The 20,716-nt window shown below is 48.0% G+C and overlaps 4 protein-coding genes across 4 annotated transcripts; 2 read left to right on the top strand and 2 right to left on the bottom strand.

Moving 5' to 3' along the window:
* Positions 1–71: 71 nt before the first annotated feature.
* Positions 72–4,017, bottom strand: CSUI_002933 (rna-binding protein). The gene is made up of 3 exons (XM_068063131.1): positions 2,757–4,017; positions 1,997–2,083; positions 72–796 (listed from the first exon to the last, which is right to left on the bottom strand). The coding sequence occupies exons 1-3, from the start codon at positions 3,777–3,779 to the stop codon at positions 635–637; spliced, it is 1,272 nt and encodes a 423-aa protein (XP_067924902.1). The 5' UTR covers positions 3,780–4,017; the 3' UTR covers positions 72–634.
* A 7-nt stretch (positions 4,018–4,024) lies between these two features.
* Positions 4,025–6,694, top strand: CSUI_002932 (uncharacterized protein). The gene has a single exon (XM_068063130.1). The coding sequence runs from the start codon at positions 6,305–6,307 to the stop codon at positions 6,587–6,589; it is 285 nt and encodes a 94-aa protein (XP_067924901.1). The 5' UTR covers positions 4,025–6,304; the 3' UTR covers positions 6,590–6,694.
* Positions 6,695–8,791: 2,097 nt separating this feature from the next.
* On the bottom strand, positions 8,792–10,563 carry CSUI_002931 (uncharacterized protein; the record flags this gene model as incomplete). Its single annotated transcript, XM_068063129.1, has 2 exons — positions 9,389–10,563; positions 8,792–8,935 (listed from the first exon to the last, which is right to left on the bottom strand). Coding segments are annotated over exons 1-2 (510 nt in total), but the record flags the coding sequence as incomplete, so codon positions are not given.
* Positions 10,564–11,109: 546 nt separating this feature from the next.
* CSUI_002930 (aspartyl protease asp1) lies at positions 11,110–20,543 on the top strand. Its single transcript, XM_068063128.1, has 9 exons — positions 11,110–12,294; positions 12,830–13,040; positions 14,221–14,377; positions 15,485–15,632; positions 16,263–16,364; positions 16,614–16,774; positions 17,862–17,964; positions 18,718–18,821; positions 19,745–20,543. Exons 1-9 carry the CDS (start codon positions 11,676–11,678, stop codon positions 19,985–19,987), a joined length of 1,848 nt encoding a protein of 615 aa, XP_067924899.1. The 5' UTR covers positions 11,110–11,675; the 3' UTR covers positions 19,988–20,543.
* The last annotated feature ends 173 nt before the right edge of the window (positions 20,544–20,716 follow it).

Genomic DNA, 20,716 nt, shown 5'->3' with positions numbered 1-20,716 from the left:
ACAAAAGACATTCAGGTGTACATACACCTCTCAAAAAGACACTATATGAGAGAGAGAAGCACCCATGAACACTCCCGCGAAATGTATGGCCGCAAAATATATCCACCGATAGTACCCGCATGCATGCGTGGTTTACAAATAGCTAGAAGAGAAACAACTCTTCCTGGACTCTATTTCACTCCTCATGGATGATACCTTCTTTCGCTTTGATCATCTTCTGTAAGACATCTCTCTCTCTCACACACATAGCACATGCATGTATCTTGAAATCCCCTCCGTCCTAGTAGGACTGTTGAACAGAGAGAAAGACAGATCCATAGATACTCTGTCTCCTTCACAGAGACGAGAAGGTACATTCACTTTCCTAGATCACATCCAGTCACATTTCAACACGAACCGCAGGCCTCGTCGAAACGAAGAATGAAGAGAACACAGAAAGAAAACAAGACACGACAGAAAGGAGGAAATAAAAGAAAGAAATCGCACATGCAACACCACTTGGTTGATTAAGTAATAAGAGAGTTCATTCAGTCCATCCACCCCATCTTTCTCAGACACATTTCTCTTGCAATATTCTCTTCTTTCTTTCTATTTATCCTTTCTTTTCCTTCGTCGTCTTATCATGGGTTCTCTTTCATGCGACAGGCCAGTGCACGCGATATACATTAAGGTTATCTATACCAATATTGTGTGTGTAGGAGGCATAGGGTGAAGACAAACAGTCTCCAGACTTCTGCTGTTCAAGACGTTGAGCTTGTTCTATCGCACCTCGCGTCTCTTGAATCAAGTCAGCCGTCTGTACACCCGAAAAGAGGAAAAGGAGGAGAGAAAAAGGAGTTCTACATGCGAGCTGACAATCCAGATCTACTGACTTTGCAGGGACAGGGCTTTTCGATTCTTCTTCGTGGCTACTGTAGAAGCGAAGCTTCATTCGAATGAACAGAGAGAGTGAGAAAGAAAGAAAGAAAGAAAAGAAGCGAAAGAGGGAGAAAACTGGCTGGCGGACACGCTCGTAAAGAGGTCTGCCTTTCATATCATAGATTCATCGATGATACGTCTACCTCTTTGTCTTCTCTTACTGCATCTCTTACACGACCGACCGTGCCTCTGGTAGGAAGGGAGACATGGAAGCCCTCATAAAAATCTCTCTCTCTAAGATATATGTATATGTATAGATACACACGCACATGTATAAAGCATACATGCATGTACACGCATATGTACGTATGGATGTAGGTAGTATGTATGTACTGCCCATACCGACCGGAAAGCATGCAGAGGAACATGTATCCCTCTATATGAAGGTACCGTATCTCTAAGACACCGGTGACGAGGGAGGCACAAATTCTCTCTCTCTATAAATATGTATACTCTATGTATACATGTCAGAGAGAGGAAGACACATGGCTGTATGGATGCGGACTATAGCTTAGGTCATCATAAAGAAAAAGGAGGTGTGCCGTTGTCATTCTAATATGTCTACAAATAGGAGACGCTTCGAGAATGAGAGACAGGACTTGTAGCCTCTACAAGGAATCATCCAACATGCTTCCTTCTTCCTTGACTGCGAAGATCTCCAACTCATCCCCCATACACGAGACTGCATGCAATACAAGAGAGATGTATACATGACAAGATATACACCTGTATCTTTTACATAGTTATGTACGCAGTAAATGCATGCATGCATAAACGTATATAGGGAAAAACAGACAGCGGGACAGAATGACCCCCTGTCCGGTAGTGTGAAGCTTCAGGAGTGCTGAGGGAAGAAAAGAGAGCTGATATGTAGCTAGCTATCTAACATACACATACACAGCAGGCACCCACTCTTATGTAAGGAATGACGGCGGGACCGGACGAGAAGATGAAACTAGACAAATAGTTATCTACCTCTCTCTATATACACATACGTGTACGTATCCTTATAGACATATATTTATATACATGGATAGATACAGACTATGTATGCATATACATAGAAGAGAGACCTTACCGATTTCACCCCGCCGACTTTGTCTGTGATGAGCTGACGGAAAACATCGTCGTTCTTCATGACGACAATACTTGGCACGTTCTCCACCTATAAAGCATACATGTATATATATATATATACATATATATATGTATAGAGAGAGATGTATATGAACCAGCATATCTATATACATATTGGTTTATATACATTTGCAGTACAATGAGACAAGAATGAATCAATACACGGACTCGAATGTTTTTCTTCTTCTGAGGGAGGGGGTGTGTTTTCTATGTAGCTGTCTTAGGAGGTCTATCACTATAAGAAACTGTTTCTCCTGTTTGATGAGGAGACACAGAAGAAAAATCAGCTAGGAAACGAATGATGAATGGACTTGACTCCATACAATTTGCTATGAACTCCCCCCCTCACCTCATGAAACATCTACTCTTATATCTGTGCGAATACATACGCGGACTACCTATCTCTACATACACATACACAGGCTAGAGAAACATATCCTGTATCTACAGATCTCTACATACAGACGTGCTCGGATACACTGGACACTTGAGAACATAAATAAGGATTGATCGATCGAAGGAAGGGGCCTCCACGGGGAGCGGAGTCATCTGGCAAGAGAGAAGAGTGATATGGAATGAAGAATACGCTAGAGTTTCATGCCTGCACTGTTTCTTCTTCTCTCCGGCAAAGGAACACAATACGGTATATTCTTGGTTAAGAAAGAGATCGAGGTAAAATCGACAGAGAAGAGATGACTCACCCTAGCATGATAGGCAGCGCGAGGGACTTCATCACAATCGATAAGGAGAAAATGAACATTCGAAGCTGAGGCAGAAGCCGAAGTAGAGGAGGAAACTACGGCTAGATCAAGAAAAGGCTGAAGGAGCATTTTGCCTTGAAGAGAGAATCTAGCGGAAAACAGACATGCCAAGATCTTTTCGGGGTGTTCATACACCAGATGCTCGTACTCTTCCATGGAATGAATGCCTTTGATTGTGTCCTTTCCCAACTGTTCTATGGTAGTTTCATCATAAAATGAAGTTGTAGTTGTGGAGGTAGAAGAAGCTGACGGCGAACTTCCCGAGAAAACTCCTGAGGCGGGAGGTGAAGGAAACGGACGTAAAGGGTCAGCCAGTGCCGCAGAATTCGCAGGGGGAATCGAAGAAGAAAACATTCGAGAAGAGGAAGAGAAAGAAGAAAGTAAAGAAGACGACTGTGTCCTTAGGTTGGTATAAGAAGAGACGGGTGATGAGCTCGACAATGACGTCCGATTGAAGTGAGAGAAAGCAGGCATGAATACGGAAGCAAAAGGTTCTCCTCTCTTTCCCATGGATGTCTGCTTACTCGAGGCGCCGCGTGGGATAGTCATGAGAGCGCTGAAGAAACGAGGAGATGAGTGAGAGAGTCGCTTGAGCGACTGGGGAAGTCGACAGGAAGAAACAGAAAGCGAAGAAGATGCCATGATGTCGAGGGAAGCGAACTGTCTGGGCGCAGGAGAGCAAGAAAGAGACAAAATGGAAGCAAGACGAGAAGTGACCATGAAGAATGCAGGAGAGAGGGCTCTATAGTATGCTTTAAGAGGACGAGAGGTGATTTTGGACAGATGTAGAAAACGACAGAACAACGTTTGTATTATGAAAAAGGTCAGATTTGTCTCGGACAAGAAACCGATCCAGAGAAACAAGAGTGAAGTGTCGTCGTCGGAGCTTCGCAGAGAAGACCGGCCTGGGGGAAAGCCGGAGACGACAATGGAGAGCCACAACTTGAAAGGCGACTGTCCCATAGAAAACGAATCTCCTTAGTTCTGCTTCATTTCAAAAATCGGACTTTCCAAGAAGGACCTGAAGAGAAAATGCGACACACAGATGTAATATGACTGCAACAAGGCTCTTCTCTTCATGAACTCTCTATCCACACACATGGAAGAAAGCGGGAAGAAACGCAGCTGTTTCTGCGCGACTTGCTTCTTCCTTTCACAATCAAAACGTAAGAAAAGGCTCGATTTCGAATTTTTGTCTGTGTTGGTCTAAAAAGCAACACCAGTCGACCAGTCGTCTCACCCCCTGCAGTCGAAGACTTCCTTCCAGCTCCTGCCGGCTTAGATACGAAGAAGGCATTTTCACTCCTTGTGTAAAGAAGCAGCATCGGAGACGTCTCGGGAGATCGCGCCACCTCTCCCAGGGAGGCAGCCTGCTGTCAAAACTCTCATCGATCCTTTCTTGCTCTTCTCTCCTTGTTCTTTGGCTCCTGTCTGTTGTCTATCGACCGAAGTGAATGGAGACTTTGCTGTTCTCCGGTTCGCTCGGGTTCCTTCATGTTTCTTTTTTTTTCCCAGGTTTCCGATCCCGTTGCCCTTCTCCTACCCTCCCGTCCCCGGATCCTCCCCATTAACGCAATTCTCTTTTCCCGTCAGATATCTCCATGGCGGGTTACTATCTCTTTTTCAGAACAAGCGAGCAATCTCTTGCTTCTTAGGAGGGTATAGCTGCTTCCCGAATGCACGCATCCGCATCACACATGAGAAAATAGGAGCGGGATAGAGGCGAGAAAGCTTCTTGCAGAGAGAGTTCAGAGTCAGGCTTGATACCCGTCGTTGAAGGTAGAACACCAACGTCCCGGGTATCAGGAAAGAGGCATGTTCTATGCTGTTCTGTTCACATGCGAGGGAAAGAAAAAAGACGACGCGGAAAGAACAGATGGATATAGACACGGAGAGAGAAAAGAAGAAGAGTCAGCAGTAGGTGTGGCTTTACAGAGGCTATCCAGGAGTGATTAGCTTTTGTGCCTGGGACAGGATACTCAAGAAAAGATGAGGACTATGGAGAAAGGCAGGCTTGTGTCGGAGTTGAAGCTGTCGTGATGCTGAAGCAGAAGGAAGGAAGCAGAACGATATGAAAGACCAGAGACGATGTCCATGCTTCCGGCTGTTGTCATGCAACACAAAAGAAGGAAAGTGTTCAGTGCCTATACAACAGACAGGATGGTATACGAGAAGTTGTTTTTCTCTGTGTTGTATCTTCCTTCCGTCGCCATACGAGAAGATGCATCTTTTTTAGCTTCTTAGTATCACTCAACCAGTGCTGGCGTGCATGCGATTCTGTGGTTTGACATTCTTCCGATACCTGGTTTCTTGATTCACAAGCGCACTCCTGAGTGCTGCGGACGTGTCCGATACTTTTTCTGCTGCATAGAGAAGCTTATTTCCGTCAGTCAGGAGTGACTGCCTTTACGCATCGCTTTAATGTACAGCTGGCGTTCTGTTGTAAGCACAAAGAGTTTGCGTGGAGCTCTCGCCGGACAAACAAGAGACATTAAGGTGGATGAAGGAGGAGTGTGTCCTCACTGAGGTTGTTAGCTAGTTCGCGGTGTGTTTGTCGCCTCTGTGCTGGTCTTCATTCTCCCCTGTATGCTATCTCCCATGATTTGGACGGGTAGATGGATACACACCAAGATAATTAGATCTATAGATCGATACATAGACATATAGACTTCTAACAAAAGGTCTTTTTTTGTTGACAACCTGATTGATACGGATGCTGGTGTTACTTTTCGTGTCTCACGCAAGGTCTTTTATCACCTGGTAAGTTTCAGGAGGCTATGAATCCTAAAATTGAAGTTCGACGGTGACAGCGTCTTTTCCTTCCGGTCTCTTTCATTCGTGCAGTCCCCCTCGTCCCTCATTTGCACATCACGTGTGTTGATGACACTCACAGGAGGAAGGCATGCGTAGTGATTTGCTTTTGCCGTAGGTCAGCGCCGTTTGAAGAGCTTCGAAATCCAGCGGCCAACCGACATACGTGTAAGGGCAGTGAGCCTGCATGGCATCACGCACTATTCTTTACAGTGGGTAACCCTGTTACCTTGCGCACTCAGACCAGGTATATTTGTACCACGATTTCAACTCACGTTTCGTCGTTGCCGCTACTGGAAGTGTGCTTCAAAGTTTGAGACTGATCATCACATCGATCTAACCTGACGGTATCGAAGTGTTCATGTACATTATCGGACACGCGCCTAGTCAACTTGCATGAAGGAACAAAGTTGATTTCGCTGCGGTACGGTGATCTTATAGATATCTGTGCTTGCTGTTTGAATGAGGATATGTAACAAAGCAAATGAAAACCCCTGGGAGGAGGGTTTGTCTCCAGTGAGGAGAGCCGGTCAACAAGAGATAGATAGAATCACAGGTTTTTCGTGAGTGTATATTGCTACACACAAGATGTGTGTCTCTTCACACGTCTTTCCTGAGCGACGTGCTGTCAGCCTCAATACACGTGACAGATGCGTAGATGGAGAGCCGTGTGGTAGATGGGGTCCCATCTGTCGTCAGGATTGTCGGATGCGTACATGGAGAGTCGAAATGGGGTTCCATCTGTCGCCGGGAATGTAAACATTTTGTTTCGGGGCGTCATAGCAACAGGACCGAGGACGTCGAAAACAATGACACCTGGTTTATGGGCACTTGCTCGTTCGGAAACGCAGAGTAGCTGCGGGAGTAGTAGCAAAGACGACAAAACAGAATCCTTGTCTAACTCTCGGGTGGAGGCGTGGTTGCGTCCGAAAGTTTTGTGTCTGCTGCTGCCCTGCAAATGACTTTTGTGCTTCTGCGGATGATGACCGGTGTCGTTTCGAGTTACGGAAAAGTAGGCATGCTTTAATGACCCGCGTCTATTCCACGCGAAGATGTGTACCTACAGGCGAGGGCCGATGGAACGGGGACGCAGTTCAGCAGACAGTTCTGCAAGCCTGCGTGCCTCCTCAGTTCCATGGTAGGCGCCTCACGCGGATCGACGGTGGGCGCTTCATTTCTTGATGCCACGAGAGCACTCCTCGGAACACTAATTCGAACTGCTGCCACGAAGCGCATCCCCCCTGACCCTGACGGGTGTCAGCGGAGCAGGGATCTGACGCGACAACCGAAGAGTGTGAGGCGCTCGATCTTTGGTCGCTCAGGTGCTTCGCCTTTCATCCTTCCGGCGTTACAAAGAAGTGACCTGCTACTAACGAACGCGGCTATCGGCGGAGGTCCAAATGAGATTCTCATAATCTCTGGGGAAAACACACACTGGGCGCTAATAAAAAAAAACACGGCGGGTATCAGTAACGGTGCCCGTGTCCACTGCAGACGGATCTGTTGTACAAACCCCTCTCCGCCTCAAGACGGAAAACCGCCCATCACACGAGTCTGTTCTGCTACTCGCCGTGCCGCCCGATGTTCGAGCGGTACAAATCACAGAAATGTTTGATATCCGGACCTGGCAAATTGAACAACGCTGCTCGAGACGCTCACAGACTAAGTATCGCCGGGTACAATAGAACGGCCTGGACAAGGCGCTTCACTTCTCATTGCCTCTGAAAACGAAAGTCTCAGACACTGCAAGGCACATACACCTCCGAGAAAAACAAAAAGATCATCGCACATCCCCGTCGCTCGGTGAAAAATTTCTGTGAGCGAACATCCCGAAATTTCTCACCCGGGCAACGTCACATTAGCCGGCTAAAAGCAAACTGCACGGCGGTCTCCAAGTGTCGCCGTGAATGCCCTGACCGAGCTGTGACTATGCAAGGCAGTGCCATCTGCAGGACTCGCACCCACATCTGCACGAGTCGTAGGATTCGTAGGAGGGTCCAGCACAATTGACGAGGACGCCTCCAACAACTCAGGAGACCAGGTCCCCACAGCGATCTTTCGTGCCGCAGCGCGGCACTCACGACGGCCCTCGGTTCCGTCGCACAGTTGTGCTAACCACTGCGTTGAGGGCGAGTAACCGTGTCCGCACGTCATGACGTGCAGGGCGTTCCTGCGGCAATGAAGGAGCAGCTGCACCCAACATGCTAGGGGATGATCTGCTAGACTCCGGCAGCGGCGAAAGTAAACCGGCAGTGAGGAGATGCTGTCGGGTCCGCCACAACCATACAGAAGTACCAAGATTCCTTTCCCTCTGCTCTAGAGAGAGCCTACGCCTGCGACCTTCTGCGAGGTTGCTCTGGACCTTCTGCCGTGCTGCTGCGTGCTCGTTCAACTGGCGTCGTTTCTCCCGATGCACCCCCCCTTCCTTCTTTCCTTGCTCTAGAACAAGTCGCGTCTTCCGCAGCTGTTCTCGATAATCCGTGAGTTGACCGTGCTGAAGATGGGAGCGCATCGTTACAGGTATAAGCTCTAGCCTCATCACTTCATTTTCGAGAGAGGCCGCTGTAGCCAAGGCTGTCGCCTCCTTCTGAAGTCTCAACTCCTCATCCCGTTGCAAGCTTCTTACCAGCTGCTCCCTCAGCTCACACTTGCGACAGGGAGATATCAAAACCGAACTTGGTGGGCTGCTTCCGAACACATCAGGACCGGCCCTCTGCTCAAGCAGGAATCGCTCAACCGTCTCATCAGGGGGAATTGTGAACCCAGGACCACTTGGCCTAAAAGGCTCAGGGGACGGTACTTCCACTTCCTGTGTGCTGGAAGGAGATCTGTGCCGCCGTCGCCTAAATCTGTGCCAGGCAGCAGGCATCGTCAGCAAGACCGAGCTACGTCCCGAGGAGTCTGCAGAAGATTCCTGTCCTGGCAGTGATGACCGGGCTGTCCTCGTTTTTGTCTTCCTCGCGGAGGAGCTGCCGGCGGGGTCTTCAGACCCTTCGGCGGTTTCACCCTGCCGTGACGGGGGCTGCTGAAGGCCGCCCTCGTCCCCGGGTAGTCCAGGCAACGAAGCTGTTGGCTCTTCGCCTTGGCTTGAGGGAGAGTCTCGCCGACCGCCTCTGCGGATGCTTAGTCTCTGCATCAGCCAATCCACTCCCGGAACCTTCGGCCTCGCCCCGGTCCGGTTTGGATCATCTTCTGCCAGCCGTCTTGCCACTCCGCCACTCTCCAACCTCTGGTTATTGGATCCCGGAAGGAATGGGGCGGAGACAAAAGAGAACGGGTACTCACGACCAACGCCGTCCGCCGAAAACCTGAACACAACAATATTCACGGACATTTGCGCAAACAATGCAACGAAATCATCTGAAGGTGCCCTTCACGGCCACACAGTGTGACGCGTCCACACGATCGACTACTCGCTATGAGTTGGTTGGGACTGAAGCTTCTCTTCCAATCCGTGTGAAGCCACTACAGTCCCCGTCGCCTTGAGGGTGACATAGAGAACTGGGCTGATGCAGACCAGACGAACATCAACAGCCTTCCCACTTAACCCGAGCTACACGGCCAGCAATGAAGACGCCAGCCCGTCGCCTACTGGGGTCTCGACTGGCAAACAGTGTCCTGGATGAAAGACAACAGGCGCACTCCGGCTCAGAGGTATACACATGAGCCGGCTACGTGTTTCGCTCGAGGGAGCTGGCGGCTGCAAGGCGGAAAACACTGACGACGAGCGACCGCAGCAGAGAGGAAGTAACGAATCTCACCGGCTGCGTTCGGTGACCGTCTCCAACAACCCGTTCCGACCGGTGGGCCAAGCCGACAGCTCTTTCTCCGCCGAACTAGGAAAACCAGAAACGCTGACCAACCCGCCGGCGTCGTCGCCTTCGTGAACGTTCAGTCCCAGGTAAGTCGAAAAACGAGGCGGCCGCGTGACTAGCTCTAAACAGTTGACCGAATCAGGACATCCGGAAAGGAGAAAGCCGAGGCGAGCAGCCACATTCAACAGGCTCAACATTCTGGCTCTCTTTGCTTCTTCCCAGATCCAGCTCAACAGCCGCCTACAGCTCCCATGAGTATTCGCTTGTGTGATTGAACAGCCATGACCCACTGAGGCGGAAGTTCGGCTTGCCATCTTGACGACCTCTCCTGGGAACCACCACCGCCGACGAAGGCGAAATGCCCAAGAAAATGGTGTCCACAGCCTGATAGACGAAGAGGCGGACTGGTTGCCCCCAACAAAAATTTACGAGGACGCGCTCATTGTCACCACGGTCGCAGCGCGACAATTATACCTGAGTGAGTTACAGACCAAATGAGCCGACTCTTGCCATGATAATGTCCGAGCGTACCCGCCTGCAGCACCCCGAGACGCAACTAACGCGAGGCATGCACAGTGCTTTCCCTGCTCCGGAACGATGCATCACTCAATTAGACGCACTTGCGTGGAGTCCGCATTCCCGAAAGGCTGCGTTTACGTGATGTCCGGCGTCGGTCCGAGGCGGAGGGCCGCGAGACGCGAATGAGCAGCATCTCGTGGGGGAGGGGCTCAGCGCAGCGGCGCCAGGAGCCAGAGCGAGAGCGGACTGTAATTTCCTGCGGGCAGTTCTCGCCTGGTACACTGGTCGCGAGTGAGCGGACGGCGCTACCGGGACCAGGAGGAGGTGTACTGCCGAGACGCTTTGCCTGTGAGCGACACTGTGTATTACTCTAGGCGTATACTATATCGCCAGGCCGCAGGCTATGCGCGTCCGTGGTTGAACGGGAGCTCCAGGCGCTCCCAAGAAATGGTTGACGTGTATGTCCTGGGACGCCACCCGCGTCTCTCCAAAGAAATGTAAAAGAAGGTACAAAATGTATTCGCTTCGATGAATTTTGACTATATCCCCTGTAACTGCTGGAATTGTCGCTAAAGGTACACAGACATCATGTCAAATCATCCGATGTCTTTAGTCCCGTCACTGGGCGCCTGCTGTCTTGCAACCAGCGACGAGGTCCGCGACGTTCTCGCGCGCCCCGCGCGGGGTTCCAGCGCACGTGCAGTGTTGCATCGTCCGGGGTTTAACAGCGAGCTTGGCAGCTAGTTGGCCCGCTGTGAATCCCGTGCTGTGGTATCTTCCTGGTTGTTCGCGACTTGTCCGTAGCTTAACTCTCGGTGTCGCTATCGATCTTCTCCCCTGGATGATGAACAGAGTGCGACCAGCCAGGAGCGGCCTATCGGCGTTCACGCGGTTACGCCTCCACGCACGAAGTGAATATGCGGGCCCCCGTCAGGGCTGTCGAGACAGTAACTCAAATAATCAGCAAGTACGCGTAAACCAAGAAAAAACCTCTCCAGCAGTCCATTCTGATAGTTGGTACCTTTTCCGGGCGCATAGCCATTAGTCTGCGTGCTACGCCAACCGGGGCCAGCCCCAGAGACACAACGAACGATTACGGGTCCCGTTGCATGCAGGGAGCTGCCTAAACTGACACACTCTGGTGTTCGAGACAACACGCAGCTGAGTGTTTGCCGTGACCTCGTCTCTTTCATTCTGTAGAAAGACTACGCTGTTTTCACTTCTGACACGGTTATCCGAGGTCGCGAGTTTGCTCTGTGGTATTGGCCACTCTGCCGGGAAGAAGGACACGAGCGGAGTTGCATCTCTGCGGTGTGTGGCGTGTGAAGGAGACGGTAATTTTCATTCTCTAAACACGCGGCAAGCTAGCATGTTACAGAGTCCATCACGTAGAATTGACTCCGCGTGACTGGTACGAAGGTCGAAAACGTTCAATGACCCTTCTGCTTGAAGGTCGTCACTAATCTCGTGTCCTGCTGCACTCAGCGAAGGGAACTTCGCTACCAGCTACCGTTTTTGACTTTCTTTGCACAGGCACTGGTATAACGCTCCGGGTCAGTTGCCCGGTTTTTGCAGAAGACCGCGTCGGGAGAAAAAAAAAACAACCGGTGGACTGTAGACGGCGTAGCGTTGAACTATTTAGCTTTCTGAGGGGCCTTCCCGGGAATTTTCTTCTCGTCGCAGTTTTCTTCCGGCTTGGTTTCTTTTCCAGACCATGGCAGCGGCCTCTTCATCCGTCAGGGGCATCCTAACGAGCCCTATCCGCTGCGAAGACGGTTCTAGTTCCCTGTACGCGTCACTTCTGAGCGCAGATCCCTCGAGCGTGAGCTCCCCTGCGTCCGCACAGGAAAAGGAGGCTTCTTCGCGCGGCTGTAATCGCACCCAAGAGTTTTGGGTGAAGAGCAAATGTCGCCTCCGCCATTTTCTTCGAGAGATTGTACTATCTTCCTGGAAGAGAACAAGGCTTGTGTTTTCAGGATTCGGAAGAGATAACAAAGACCGTCGTCTGAATTCAGGGTTATTCATGCGCGTGTGTTTCCTTTGTCTGTTTCTCGGGGCCATATTCTTCACGCTCTACGGATTCGTGAGGTTACAGTCTAACGGCGATGATAGCAGGACTCCGGTGCAGTCACCGAGTTTAAGTGACCTTAGTTTTGATCGACTACGAGGGCGAACAAATTCTCGAGTGATCCCCCCGGTGGGCAGTGGCTCCGAATTTCCCGGGGAGGGCACTCCCAGTGACTATCCTCACAGTTCACCGGAACTTCAATGGCTTCAAGATTCCGTCTCTGGCGACTATTTGCCTTCTCTTGTGTCGAGCAGCCTCAAAAACGGTCAGGATTTCCTCCTGCGCACTATGAAGATTCCGACCAACAGCCGCGGTCTCAACCGTTTACAGTCTACCTGTCAGATCGCTGCTTTGCCTTCTCCTGTCTCCGTAGTGGAGACGCCGCCTTGTTACCGAGCAATTCCAGCTCGCAGTTTTGCTGTTTCTCGTGCGCTTTTCTTGTGAAGGGCAGTCCCAACGAATGATACAGAAATATTTCACTATGTACCCCGTTGCTGAAGGTACACTCAGTGGCACATGTCAGTGTATCTTCAGTCGCTTCAGCTCATCCGCCCATACATGTATGGTCCATGTGTTTTGATTTCTAGATTCGTAGCTGCAAATAGCTACCCTCGTTCATGGCTAGGCAAATTCGTTACTCTGGACAGCGTAGACACACCACACGCACGAATCGGTCTGGTGTATCTCTCTTCTGCCCTAGCTCTGTCTGTTGTTCTCTGAGCAACTGAGCGCCTCGTCTTCAAGCTCTTTCTATTGTACAGAGGAGTCTGTCTGGAGATTTTGCTTTCTCTGCAATGTAGGTGAGGTAGCGATCATGCCAATGCGTAAGATGAAGCCTCTTCGCGAGATTGGCTGGGAGAGGAACACGGTGCTTGTTCCTCAGCTGCATCAGCATCTCAAAGATACCTTGGAGCGTCATGAGAAAGCCACTCAACGGGAACCTGGTGATGGCGATGACATAAGTATTCATGACTACATGAATGCGCAGTACTACACGGAGATATACTTGGGGTAAGGAAAAGACCGGTCACGAGAGCGGACTTCCAATCATGTATACATATATATGGGTCTTCTTTTATGCATGCGCAGCTGTTTATGTACTTTACCGAACATACGTAAGTATGTAGATACAGTGATGGGAACCCCGCACTATTTACCTGTATGTCTATTTGCCTATGAGAAGTTATTCGCTCACAACTTCATTGCTGAGTAGAAAATACCCGCGGTATCGGCATAGCAGACTCGAACAACTAAGTAATTTTGTCTTGTGCTCTTGAACTCCGATTGAGAGGTTTCTCTTTCGGCTGATGTAGTAGGGGCGGTTGTCTGTTGGCGCAAAGAAATCTCAAGAACGGTATTTCTATTCCTTCAGTCTCGAGATCTTACGCTTATCTGGTCAACACCCTTTCTCACTCACTTTTGTTAGCCCAAAGATAAGGAGAGCATCCTCGCTTGCACGAGAGCAAAGAGATCAGAGATTCCATATGTATGAATGAATGTACGTACGTGTGTACGGATGAGTGAATGGACGTGTTGATAGCACTTGCTATCTCCGCCGTGTGAATGAGTTCCTAGCTTCCCTGCAGGACATCGTTCTGTGCACGGCCAAGGCAGCAGATACAATTGTAGAGACAGGCGAGATTCCTTTTCTATATTGCAGGAGACCCACTATATACGAAGCAGCATCAAGTGTAGACATGTTTGTTCATCGTGCGCGCCTGCAAGACTTGGGATCACATTCGAAGAACTTGTCGTAGGAATTACAGACAATCACATACGTGTTCATGGGATTGTATGTATCTGTGTACCTCTATACGCTTGTAGGCCCAACTGGATATACGAGGCCGTTCACATACGAAGGATCGTTCAGTTATCTCTATGTACAGGTGTCTATTCGTATAACTATGGGGATCTAGTCCCAGTCCACTGTTCTCTTTTCAGATACTTGGAGACAACAACAACAACAACAGCCAAGGTCGTGGTGTTTCTCGTGTAGTATACAAATATATGTATGCCTTCTGTAGATATGTGTATGTATGTATTCATATATATGAATATCTACTGCACTGTGGATGTATGCCCCGCGGTAACGTGGGAGTAATGCATATGCATACAGGCCGTTCTCGTTTGATACATCGCTCCCTGTCTGTCTGTATATCTTTATGTTGTGTATGGTATTTTTCTTGTTAAGTTCTCCAGGACAGAAGGTTCGCGTAGTTGTCGACACGGGCAGCAGTGATCTCTGGGCGTGCAGTAAGAAATGTGGTGTCTTCTGTATGCTACATAAGACGTATGATCATGACAAATCAAGTACTTACGAAGAAGACGGAACCGAATACCGCGTCCAGGTGAGGAAGGGGGGGAAGTAAGGGCTTTGTAAGGAGCTCCTCCACCTTCGTTGAAAACGGCGCTGTGAGCTAGGCGGAAGAAAGAGAAAGCAGTCTTCTCGTCGTCCTGTCATCCTGTTTTCTTCAGTATTCATAACTGCATGTGCTAGGAGCGTTTCAGTGGTGGACATCAAAGAGTGCGGTACATGTGAACAGTAGGTATACAGGAATTACTTGCATATCAGCGGGGTTGCTCTCTATATGCATATATGCGTAGATAGAGAGGTAGATACATGTATATGTGTGTATAAATATAGATAGATAGATATATATAGATGTACGTATATATATAGGTATATATATGGGTGCTTTTGTACAGCGAGCATGCCCCGCTGGAGAAACTTGTATGTAGATCGTGGAGATTCAAGTTACAGTCTGATAAATGTCTCCGTTTACGTCATACACTCCTTGGATGCAGGAGCTCTCTTGTGTATAACGATCCACTGTATCTTCGCATCTTTCGTGAAACCGTGCGAAGCTTCTGCCCTCACTTACGTCGGAGACGAGAGACAAGTAAAGCAAAAAGACGACGTGGGGAGGACTGATGGGACTATACAATCATATATGAAGGCGTGCTTTCTTTCTTTACACGGACTGCATGCATTCACTTTGTTCTCATTACCGGGCCTGTATTCCTCTCAATCCATGTATGAAGTGGAGGAGAGGGATTACCCCTACCTTTTTCGCTACTTTACCGAAGTCTGAGTCAGACTACGGACAAGAGTTTTGTTTGTAAGTGTTGGTTCTCAAAATGAGTAGGAGGTCTGTTTATGCAAAATGCGGTGCATGCAGTCTTCTTCACACAAATTGATTCTCTCATACACGATGTACCCAATCTAGAAACCTTTCGAAATAGAGATATATATGTATATATTCACTTCACTTCAAGTTTCTTGGAGATTCTCCTATACACGATGTACCCAATCTAGAAACCTATCGATAGAGCGATATCTACGTCTATACACGGCGAGAGAGAAATAAGACGTCCAGAACTGCGACACATGTGTGTGACATATACAAGGTATCTTCGTATACAATATTGTTGTCTTGTTTCTGTTGCCTGTATAGTACGCATCTGGGCCAGTCGGGGGATTTCTCTCGAATGATCAAGTAACTCTCGCTTCTCTTCGAGTAGAAAACTATCTTTTCGCTGAGGCTGATGATCTAAGTGGCTTGGGGACTGCCTTCTTCTTTGGAAAGTTCGATGGAATTCTTGGTAAGAACATTGTGAAAAAGCACTCTTCCTTCACCATGATTCACACGGTGAGCTGCGTGAAAGAAGCTCGTCAAAACGCTGTCGTCTTCTGAGGGAAGCTCTTATAGACTCAGAGAATACACTACACCCTATCCTACTTCCCAGCCGGTAGCATCGTATGTATACATATATATATATATATTTATGGGGATGTGTAGTATATGTATACGGCCATACCCAACAGGTGTCATCCTAGATATATATATATATATATAAGCTTCATCCATTCTTGGTAAGGGAGATATACCTTGCAATTTTGACTAGCTAACGAACAAAACAACCAACAGGGTGATACACCAAAACGAAGACGTTTTTGATATAGAACTCATGAACGTGAGCGATGAAAGATGAGAGAGGAATCGATTGAATCGATGCACAGCTTCATTGTTGCTTCCTCAAGAATCAGTTTACTCAAAGAAAAGAACAAGCAGCTGTACGTACATGGAGGGAATCGACAAATCTCGATTTGACGTCTCTGCCGTAATGTAGTATGCGTTTTTGATCGGTCCCTTCTTTCATTCGTTCTTTCCTTCTTTCTTTCTGTCTTTCTGTCTGTCTTCGGATCTCTTTCCCTCTTTCTTTCTTTATCAGGCATGGGTTTCCCTACGCTTGCTACGAAGGGCTTGAAGCCTTTCATGCAGGCAGCACTGGAACAGAGGGTTGTTAAAAGATGGATGTTTGCCTTCTATCTATGTAGGTTTTTGATCTTCTCCTCCTTTTTCATCTCTTTTGGATGATCTATCTGGACAGAGTTGAGGTTTCTCGGCGGGTCATCCATTTAGGAATAAAGAAAAGAAGAAGGATCTGATCGCTGCAACTACACTGCGGAAAAGGTGACTTGTTTTTTCATTTATGTATGGGAAAGGGTTCTTTTCTAGATCTCTCCCTGTTCATCTCTTTCTTCTTCTTCTTCTGCGTCCCTTGGTTATTCTGTGTGTTCAGCGTCAGAGAATGGTGTCGACGGTGAACTAGCGCTAGGTGGGGTGAATGAAGATCGATTCATTGGAGATATCAACTTCTCTCCTGTCGTCGATGAAAGATACTGGATGATCAACACAAAGGGCTTGAAATGTGATGGAGAGTTAGTAGCTCCGACGACAAAGGTAAGGGAGACATTCATGGGACACTGGTCTGTTTCTGCTGCTCAAGGAAGAAAAGGAAGAAAGGAAAAGGGGGATGTCGTGAAGTTCTCTGCTTTAGGTCGATTTTGTAATTGTCGTCATGGTGGTATTTTAGATTTTCTTAGCTCTTCTCGTTTCGTAGTACAAGGAGGAGGACGTTTCTTTCCTCGGCTTATATACGAAGTGGTGTCTGTTTCGATGTCCGCCTTGTAAGTACTGCCCCTGGGGTATGATATAGGCAGTTGGGTCTAACGAGAGTCAGTTAAATTGAAGGCGTCTAAAAATAGGACGTGAAGAACGGTGTACGTACACCTTAATGAGTCGTCACTCTATTTGACCATCGTTCGAAGCCGAGGCGAGATATGAGGGACTACCTATGAAGGTGCATGTGGGAGATGAGATGGGCATCTCATCTGATATCCAGAGAACAAGCTTGATAGTGCTCAGCGTTTGATCTAGTTGTTTAGCACAGGAAAGACGAACCAGTAGAAAAGTTCCTTGTAGAACGATGGTGGTCCCGAAAGAGACCCGAGTGGTTTTCTCTTCTTCTTTTGAAGAAGGGAGATCTGTCATCCGTCTATCATAACGTCTGTCGTCCCCCAAGCGGGTGTCAAATATAAGAGTTCCTTCATAGCTGCTTCAAATAAAGTATAGGAGATACAGTATTCAGGCGGTCTTGAATCTCCTCTGAGTCATATGGTGTATATTGATATATGTATATATACTCTCGTACTGTAGACGTGTGTATGCCTACGTAGGATCTATATATATAGATATGCTATACTTCCTTATCCACAGAGTGGACATCTCTGTGGTGTGGTTTCGATGATGACGACGACCGATTCAAGGAAACTTTGTCTGTGTAGGAATAGATTGTGTTTTCTGCTTCTAGGGCATGAATTTCGTCCTAAGTTATGGTCGACAGATTCAAGAGAATAATGTGCTTGTTTCTTTAAGTCTGGAGTGTAGAGGTGTTTTGTTCTTCCATTCCACTGTAAGAAGATCTAGGCTATTGTCGATGTGTGCGTCTGACTGTATGTGCCGTGGGTTTCCTGTCACCTTGTTTTAGATGGTGATTGATAGCGGGACGTCTCTGATAGCCGGGCCTCTCGATGAAGTCACACGCATAGCGGCCATGGTTGGAGCCTTCAAAGTTCCTCTCCTTCCCGCTGGTCAGTCGAAACAGGGTGAAAGCTGTTTACTTACATGCCTATGTATCGTTGTTTGTCCTTTATCTCCATGAGCATCTGCTCCGCTTCTTGCCGTGATTGACTTGAATACAATCCTTTTGCTTCTTTTTTTTAGACAGACTTAGTGAATGGCTCGCCCACATCTGTGTGACTCACTACATTTGTTCCTCATACATCTATACAAACAGACGTACACATGCACAGATATATATTCATACAGACAGACGTACGTACACAGACAGACAGACGCCCATACATACACATCGTTCTTTCATCACTGGGTAAACACTTCGTTCCAGGGAACTGCGCCCCTCTTTTTTCTCCATTGAGTTTTCAACCAAAGTGCTAACTGTTTCGGTAGGCCGGGGTGTATACGGAAGAGGGTCAGCCTGTTTGCCGCAGATGGTTCATCATGTCAGGAGGAATCTTCGTAGGCATGTCTAGAATTCGTATCACCGCTGTACGGTGACACGTGTGCACTTCCTTGCACTGTATCGTCGCACGTCATCACCTTTAGACGGCTGTCCATACATCGACACCGAGATACGGAACATTCATTTACAGTGTTCATACCTTTCTTGTGTATATGACAGGTGTCTGAGAGAACTGCCTGTCTTTCGCGTTGGGAAACTTCTTCACTCATGCGTACAGTCTGTCGGGGATACCTTTCCCCTCTCTAGATTATCTGTTCATCACCGTGTTGCTTTGCTTGTCATGAGGTGTGTTCTTTTTTAGGGACTTTCTTCATCTCGTGTGACAAGGCGAAGGTCCTGAGAGATTTCGTGGTTGAAGTAGGAGGCCAAGACTATCCTATCAGAGTGAAAGATCTGATTATACCGGTATGACTCTGCTGCATGCATGTCTCGGGTAGGAGGTAATCTCGTTTCATGACTTCGTGTTTTGCTGATCAAGTACGACGATCAGTCCTTCTCTTTTCTCCTAAATTCGTGAGTGAACACAAAGGGGTTTCATATGTGTGGCTTACACTAGTAACTGACGACAGTTCTGATTGCACGCAGACGTGAATGCGGTGTGAACCTTTGCTAGGGGTCTCTACTGACAGTGGGTCAGACTTCCGCACTTGGCAGCAGGTGTTCCGTCACCAAGTCAGGACTTTCGACCCTACCTACATACACCCCTAAACACGCGTATGCATATGTGGATATCTGTATGTATGGCAATGAATAATATATACATCGGCACAATATTTCATATTCAGAAGACACAGGCAACTCTGTGGAAACCGCTGCTCAAGCTCACATCTCGCTCCTGAACGAGTAGGCCCTATGAAGGTGAAAGGAAAGTATCCCAGCAATCCACAGAACAAGCACACCTACTACCAGTTAGTTCACGGTGATAAAATCCGAGTGAAACGGCCTTCGAGAGGTATAGGTATGAATGTGTAGCCATGAGGAAGCGTTGATTGAGATAGGAGCACAGTCATGAAAGCTTTCACGTCATACGACGGGGATAAGTCATTTGAGTTTCCCTGTTCTAGTAGTAGTAGGTTCCGTTCAACCGTCTGTGTGTCTACTAGTTCTAACAGAACGACCGGCACTGTCAAGACGTTTTCTATGTACACTTCTTTGGTTTGTGAACGGAAACCACGGAAACAACACCGTAGCTCGCGTTTGACATAACATGACGAGGTGTACAGACACCTGGGAGATCGACTACGAGCGTCGCTTGTTCGGAGGGATTGACCATGTGCCCCGAACGAAGTCGAGTTTTTTTTCCTTTTTCTGTTCTTTTTCGTTCTCAGGTGAGCACATCACAAGGGACACCGTGTCTGTTTGGTATGATGGGACTGAAGGCGCTTGAAGGTCACAAGAAGAAACAACATGAGGATTTCGAAGAGGAAGAAAGACGATTATCTCGATTTGTTGCTTCGGCACGAGGCTCTATAGGCCGCACATGGATTCTAGGAGATCTGTTTATGAGAAATGTCTATACGGTTTTTGACTACGATAATAAACAAATCGGGTTTGCGATGCTAAGGAAGTGATTACCCCTCCCATGTGAAGTGTACGATGTCTGAAGGATACAGCTTTTTGACTATTGATGTTTGGCCGGTTTTGTTCCATTGAAAGAGCGTAGGTACATAGGTATGTGTGTGAAGGAGGAAGTGAGAAGAGTATAGAAGATATTGTGATATCTTGGTATCTGAGGTGCGACTGCTTGGCTGGCCGTGTTTACATGTTGGCAATGTAGGTGAGAGAAGAGTGTTTCTCGAGGGAAGTGATGAGTCGTCATTATCGTTGATCATGCGAAAGAAAGAAGTGAACTCAGGTTTCAGGTTCTTCCGAGGACTGTGAGTGAAGAGAAGGCTGTAATGTTCTTCTCATGTATGTACAGCAGACACATGTGTATGTATGTATGCGCGTGTGCCTGTGTCTCAGTACGTGCACAAAGCGAACCAGGTATTCTCACAGATTCATCATCTAAGTCGTTTGTTTGATGTTCTTGTACTTCTCTTTCGGTCGTTATCGTGGAGTGTGTTGGTGGATAAAGACCGCAAGCTAGGATTTTACTGATCAGTCTTCGACAGGGATAATCGACACATTTGGGAGGGAAGCGAGGAGTAAAGGGGACTTCACATGCAAGCGGCGATGCATGCTAGAATGGTGTCTGAAGGAAGAGTATGAGAGACAACAAGGAACAGAACTGTTAAGCTTGCAACGAGAGAAGCCACAGTAGGCTGTACAAGTAACAGACGGCGTATTCCTGCTTAGTT

This window comes from Cystoisospora suis (assembly GCF_002600585.1).
Source record: "Cystoisospora suis strain Wien I chromosome Unknown contig_1237, whole genome shotgun sequence".
In the NCBI taxonomy this organism is placed as follows: domain Eukaryota; phylum Apicomplexa; class Conoidasida; order Eucoccidiorida; family Sarcocystidae; genus Cystoisospora; species Cystoisospora suis.
This window is presented reverse-complemented; position numbering and strand designations above follow the sequence as displayed.

What these genes read in the sequence shown, in the direction of transcription:
- CSUI_002933 (XM_068063131.1), bottom strand. Translation starts at nt 3,779, where the DNA reads ATGGGACAGTCGCCTTTCAAGTTGTGGCTCTCCATTGTCGTCTCCGGC. An exon ending in GCGCTGCCTATCATGCTAGG is followed by an intron (nt 2,084 to 2,756) that starts GTGAGTCATCTC and finishes TATGCTTTATAG; the next exon opens with GTGGAGAACGTGCCAAGTAT. An exon ending in AAGTCGGCGGGGTGAAATCG is followed by an intron (nt 797 to 1,996) that starts GTAAGGTCTCTC and finishes TCGGGTGTACAG; the next exon opens with ACGGCTGACTTGATTCAAGA.
- CSUI_002932 (XM_068063130.1), top strand. Translation starts at nt 6,305, where the DNA reads ATGGGGTCCCATCTGTCGTCAGGATTGTCGGATGCGTACATGGAGAGT.
- CSUI_002930 (XM_068063128.1), top strand. Translation starts at nt 11,676, where the DNA reads ATGGCAGCGGCCTCTTCATCCGTCAGGGGCATCCTAACGAGCCCTATC. An exon ending in TACACGGAGATATACTTGGG is followed by an intron (nt 13,041 to 14,220) that starts GTAAGGAAAAGA and finishes TTTCTTGTTAAG; the next exon opens with TTCTCCAGGACAGAAGGTTC. An exon ending in TGAAAGATCTGATTATACCG is followed by an intron (nt 18,822 to 19,744) that starts GTATGACTCTGC and finishes TTTCGTTCTCAG; the next exon opens with GTGAGCACATCACAAGGGAC.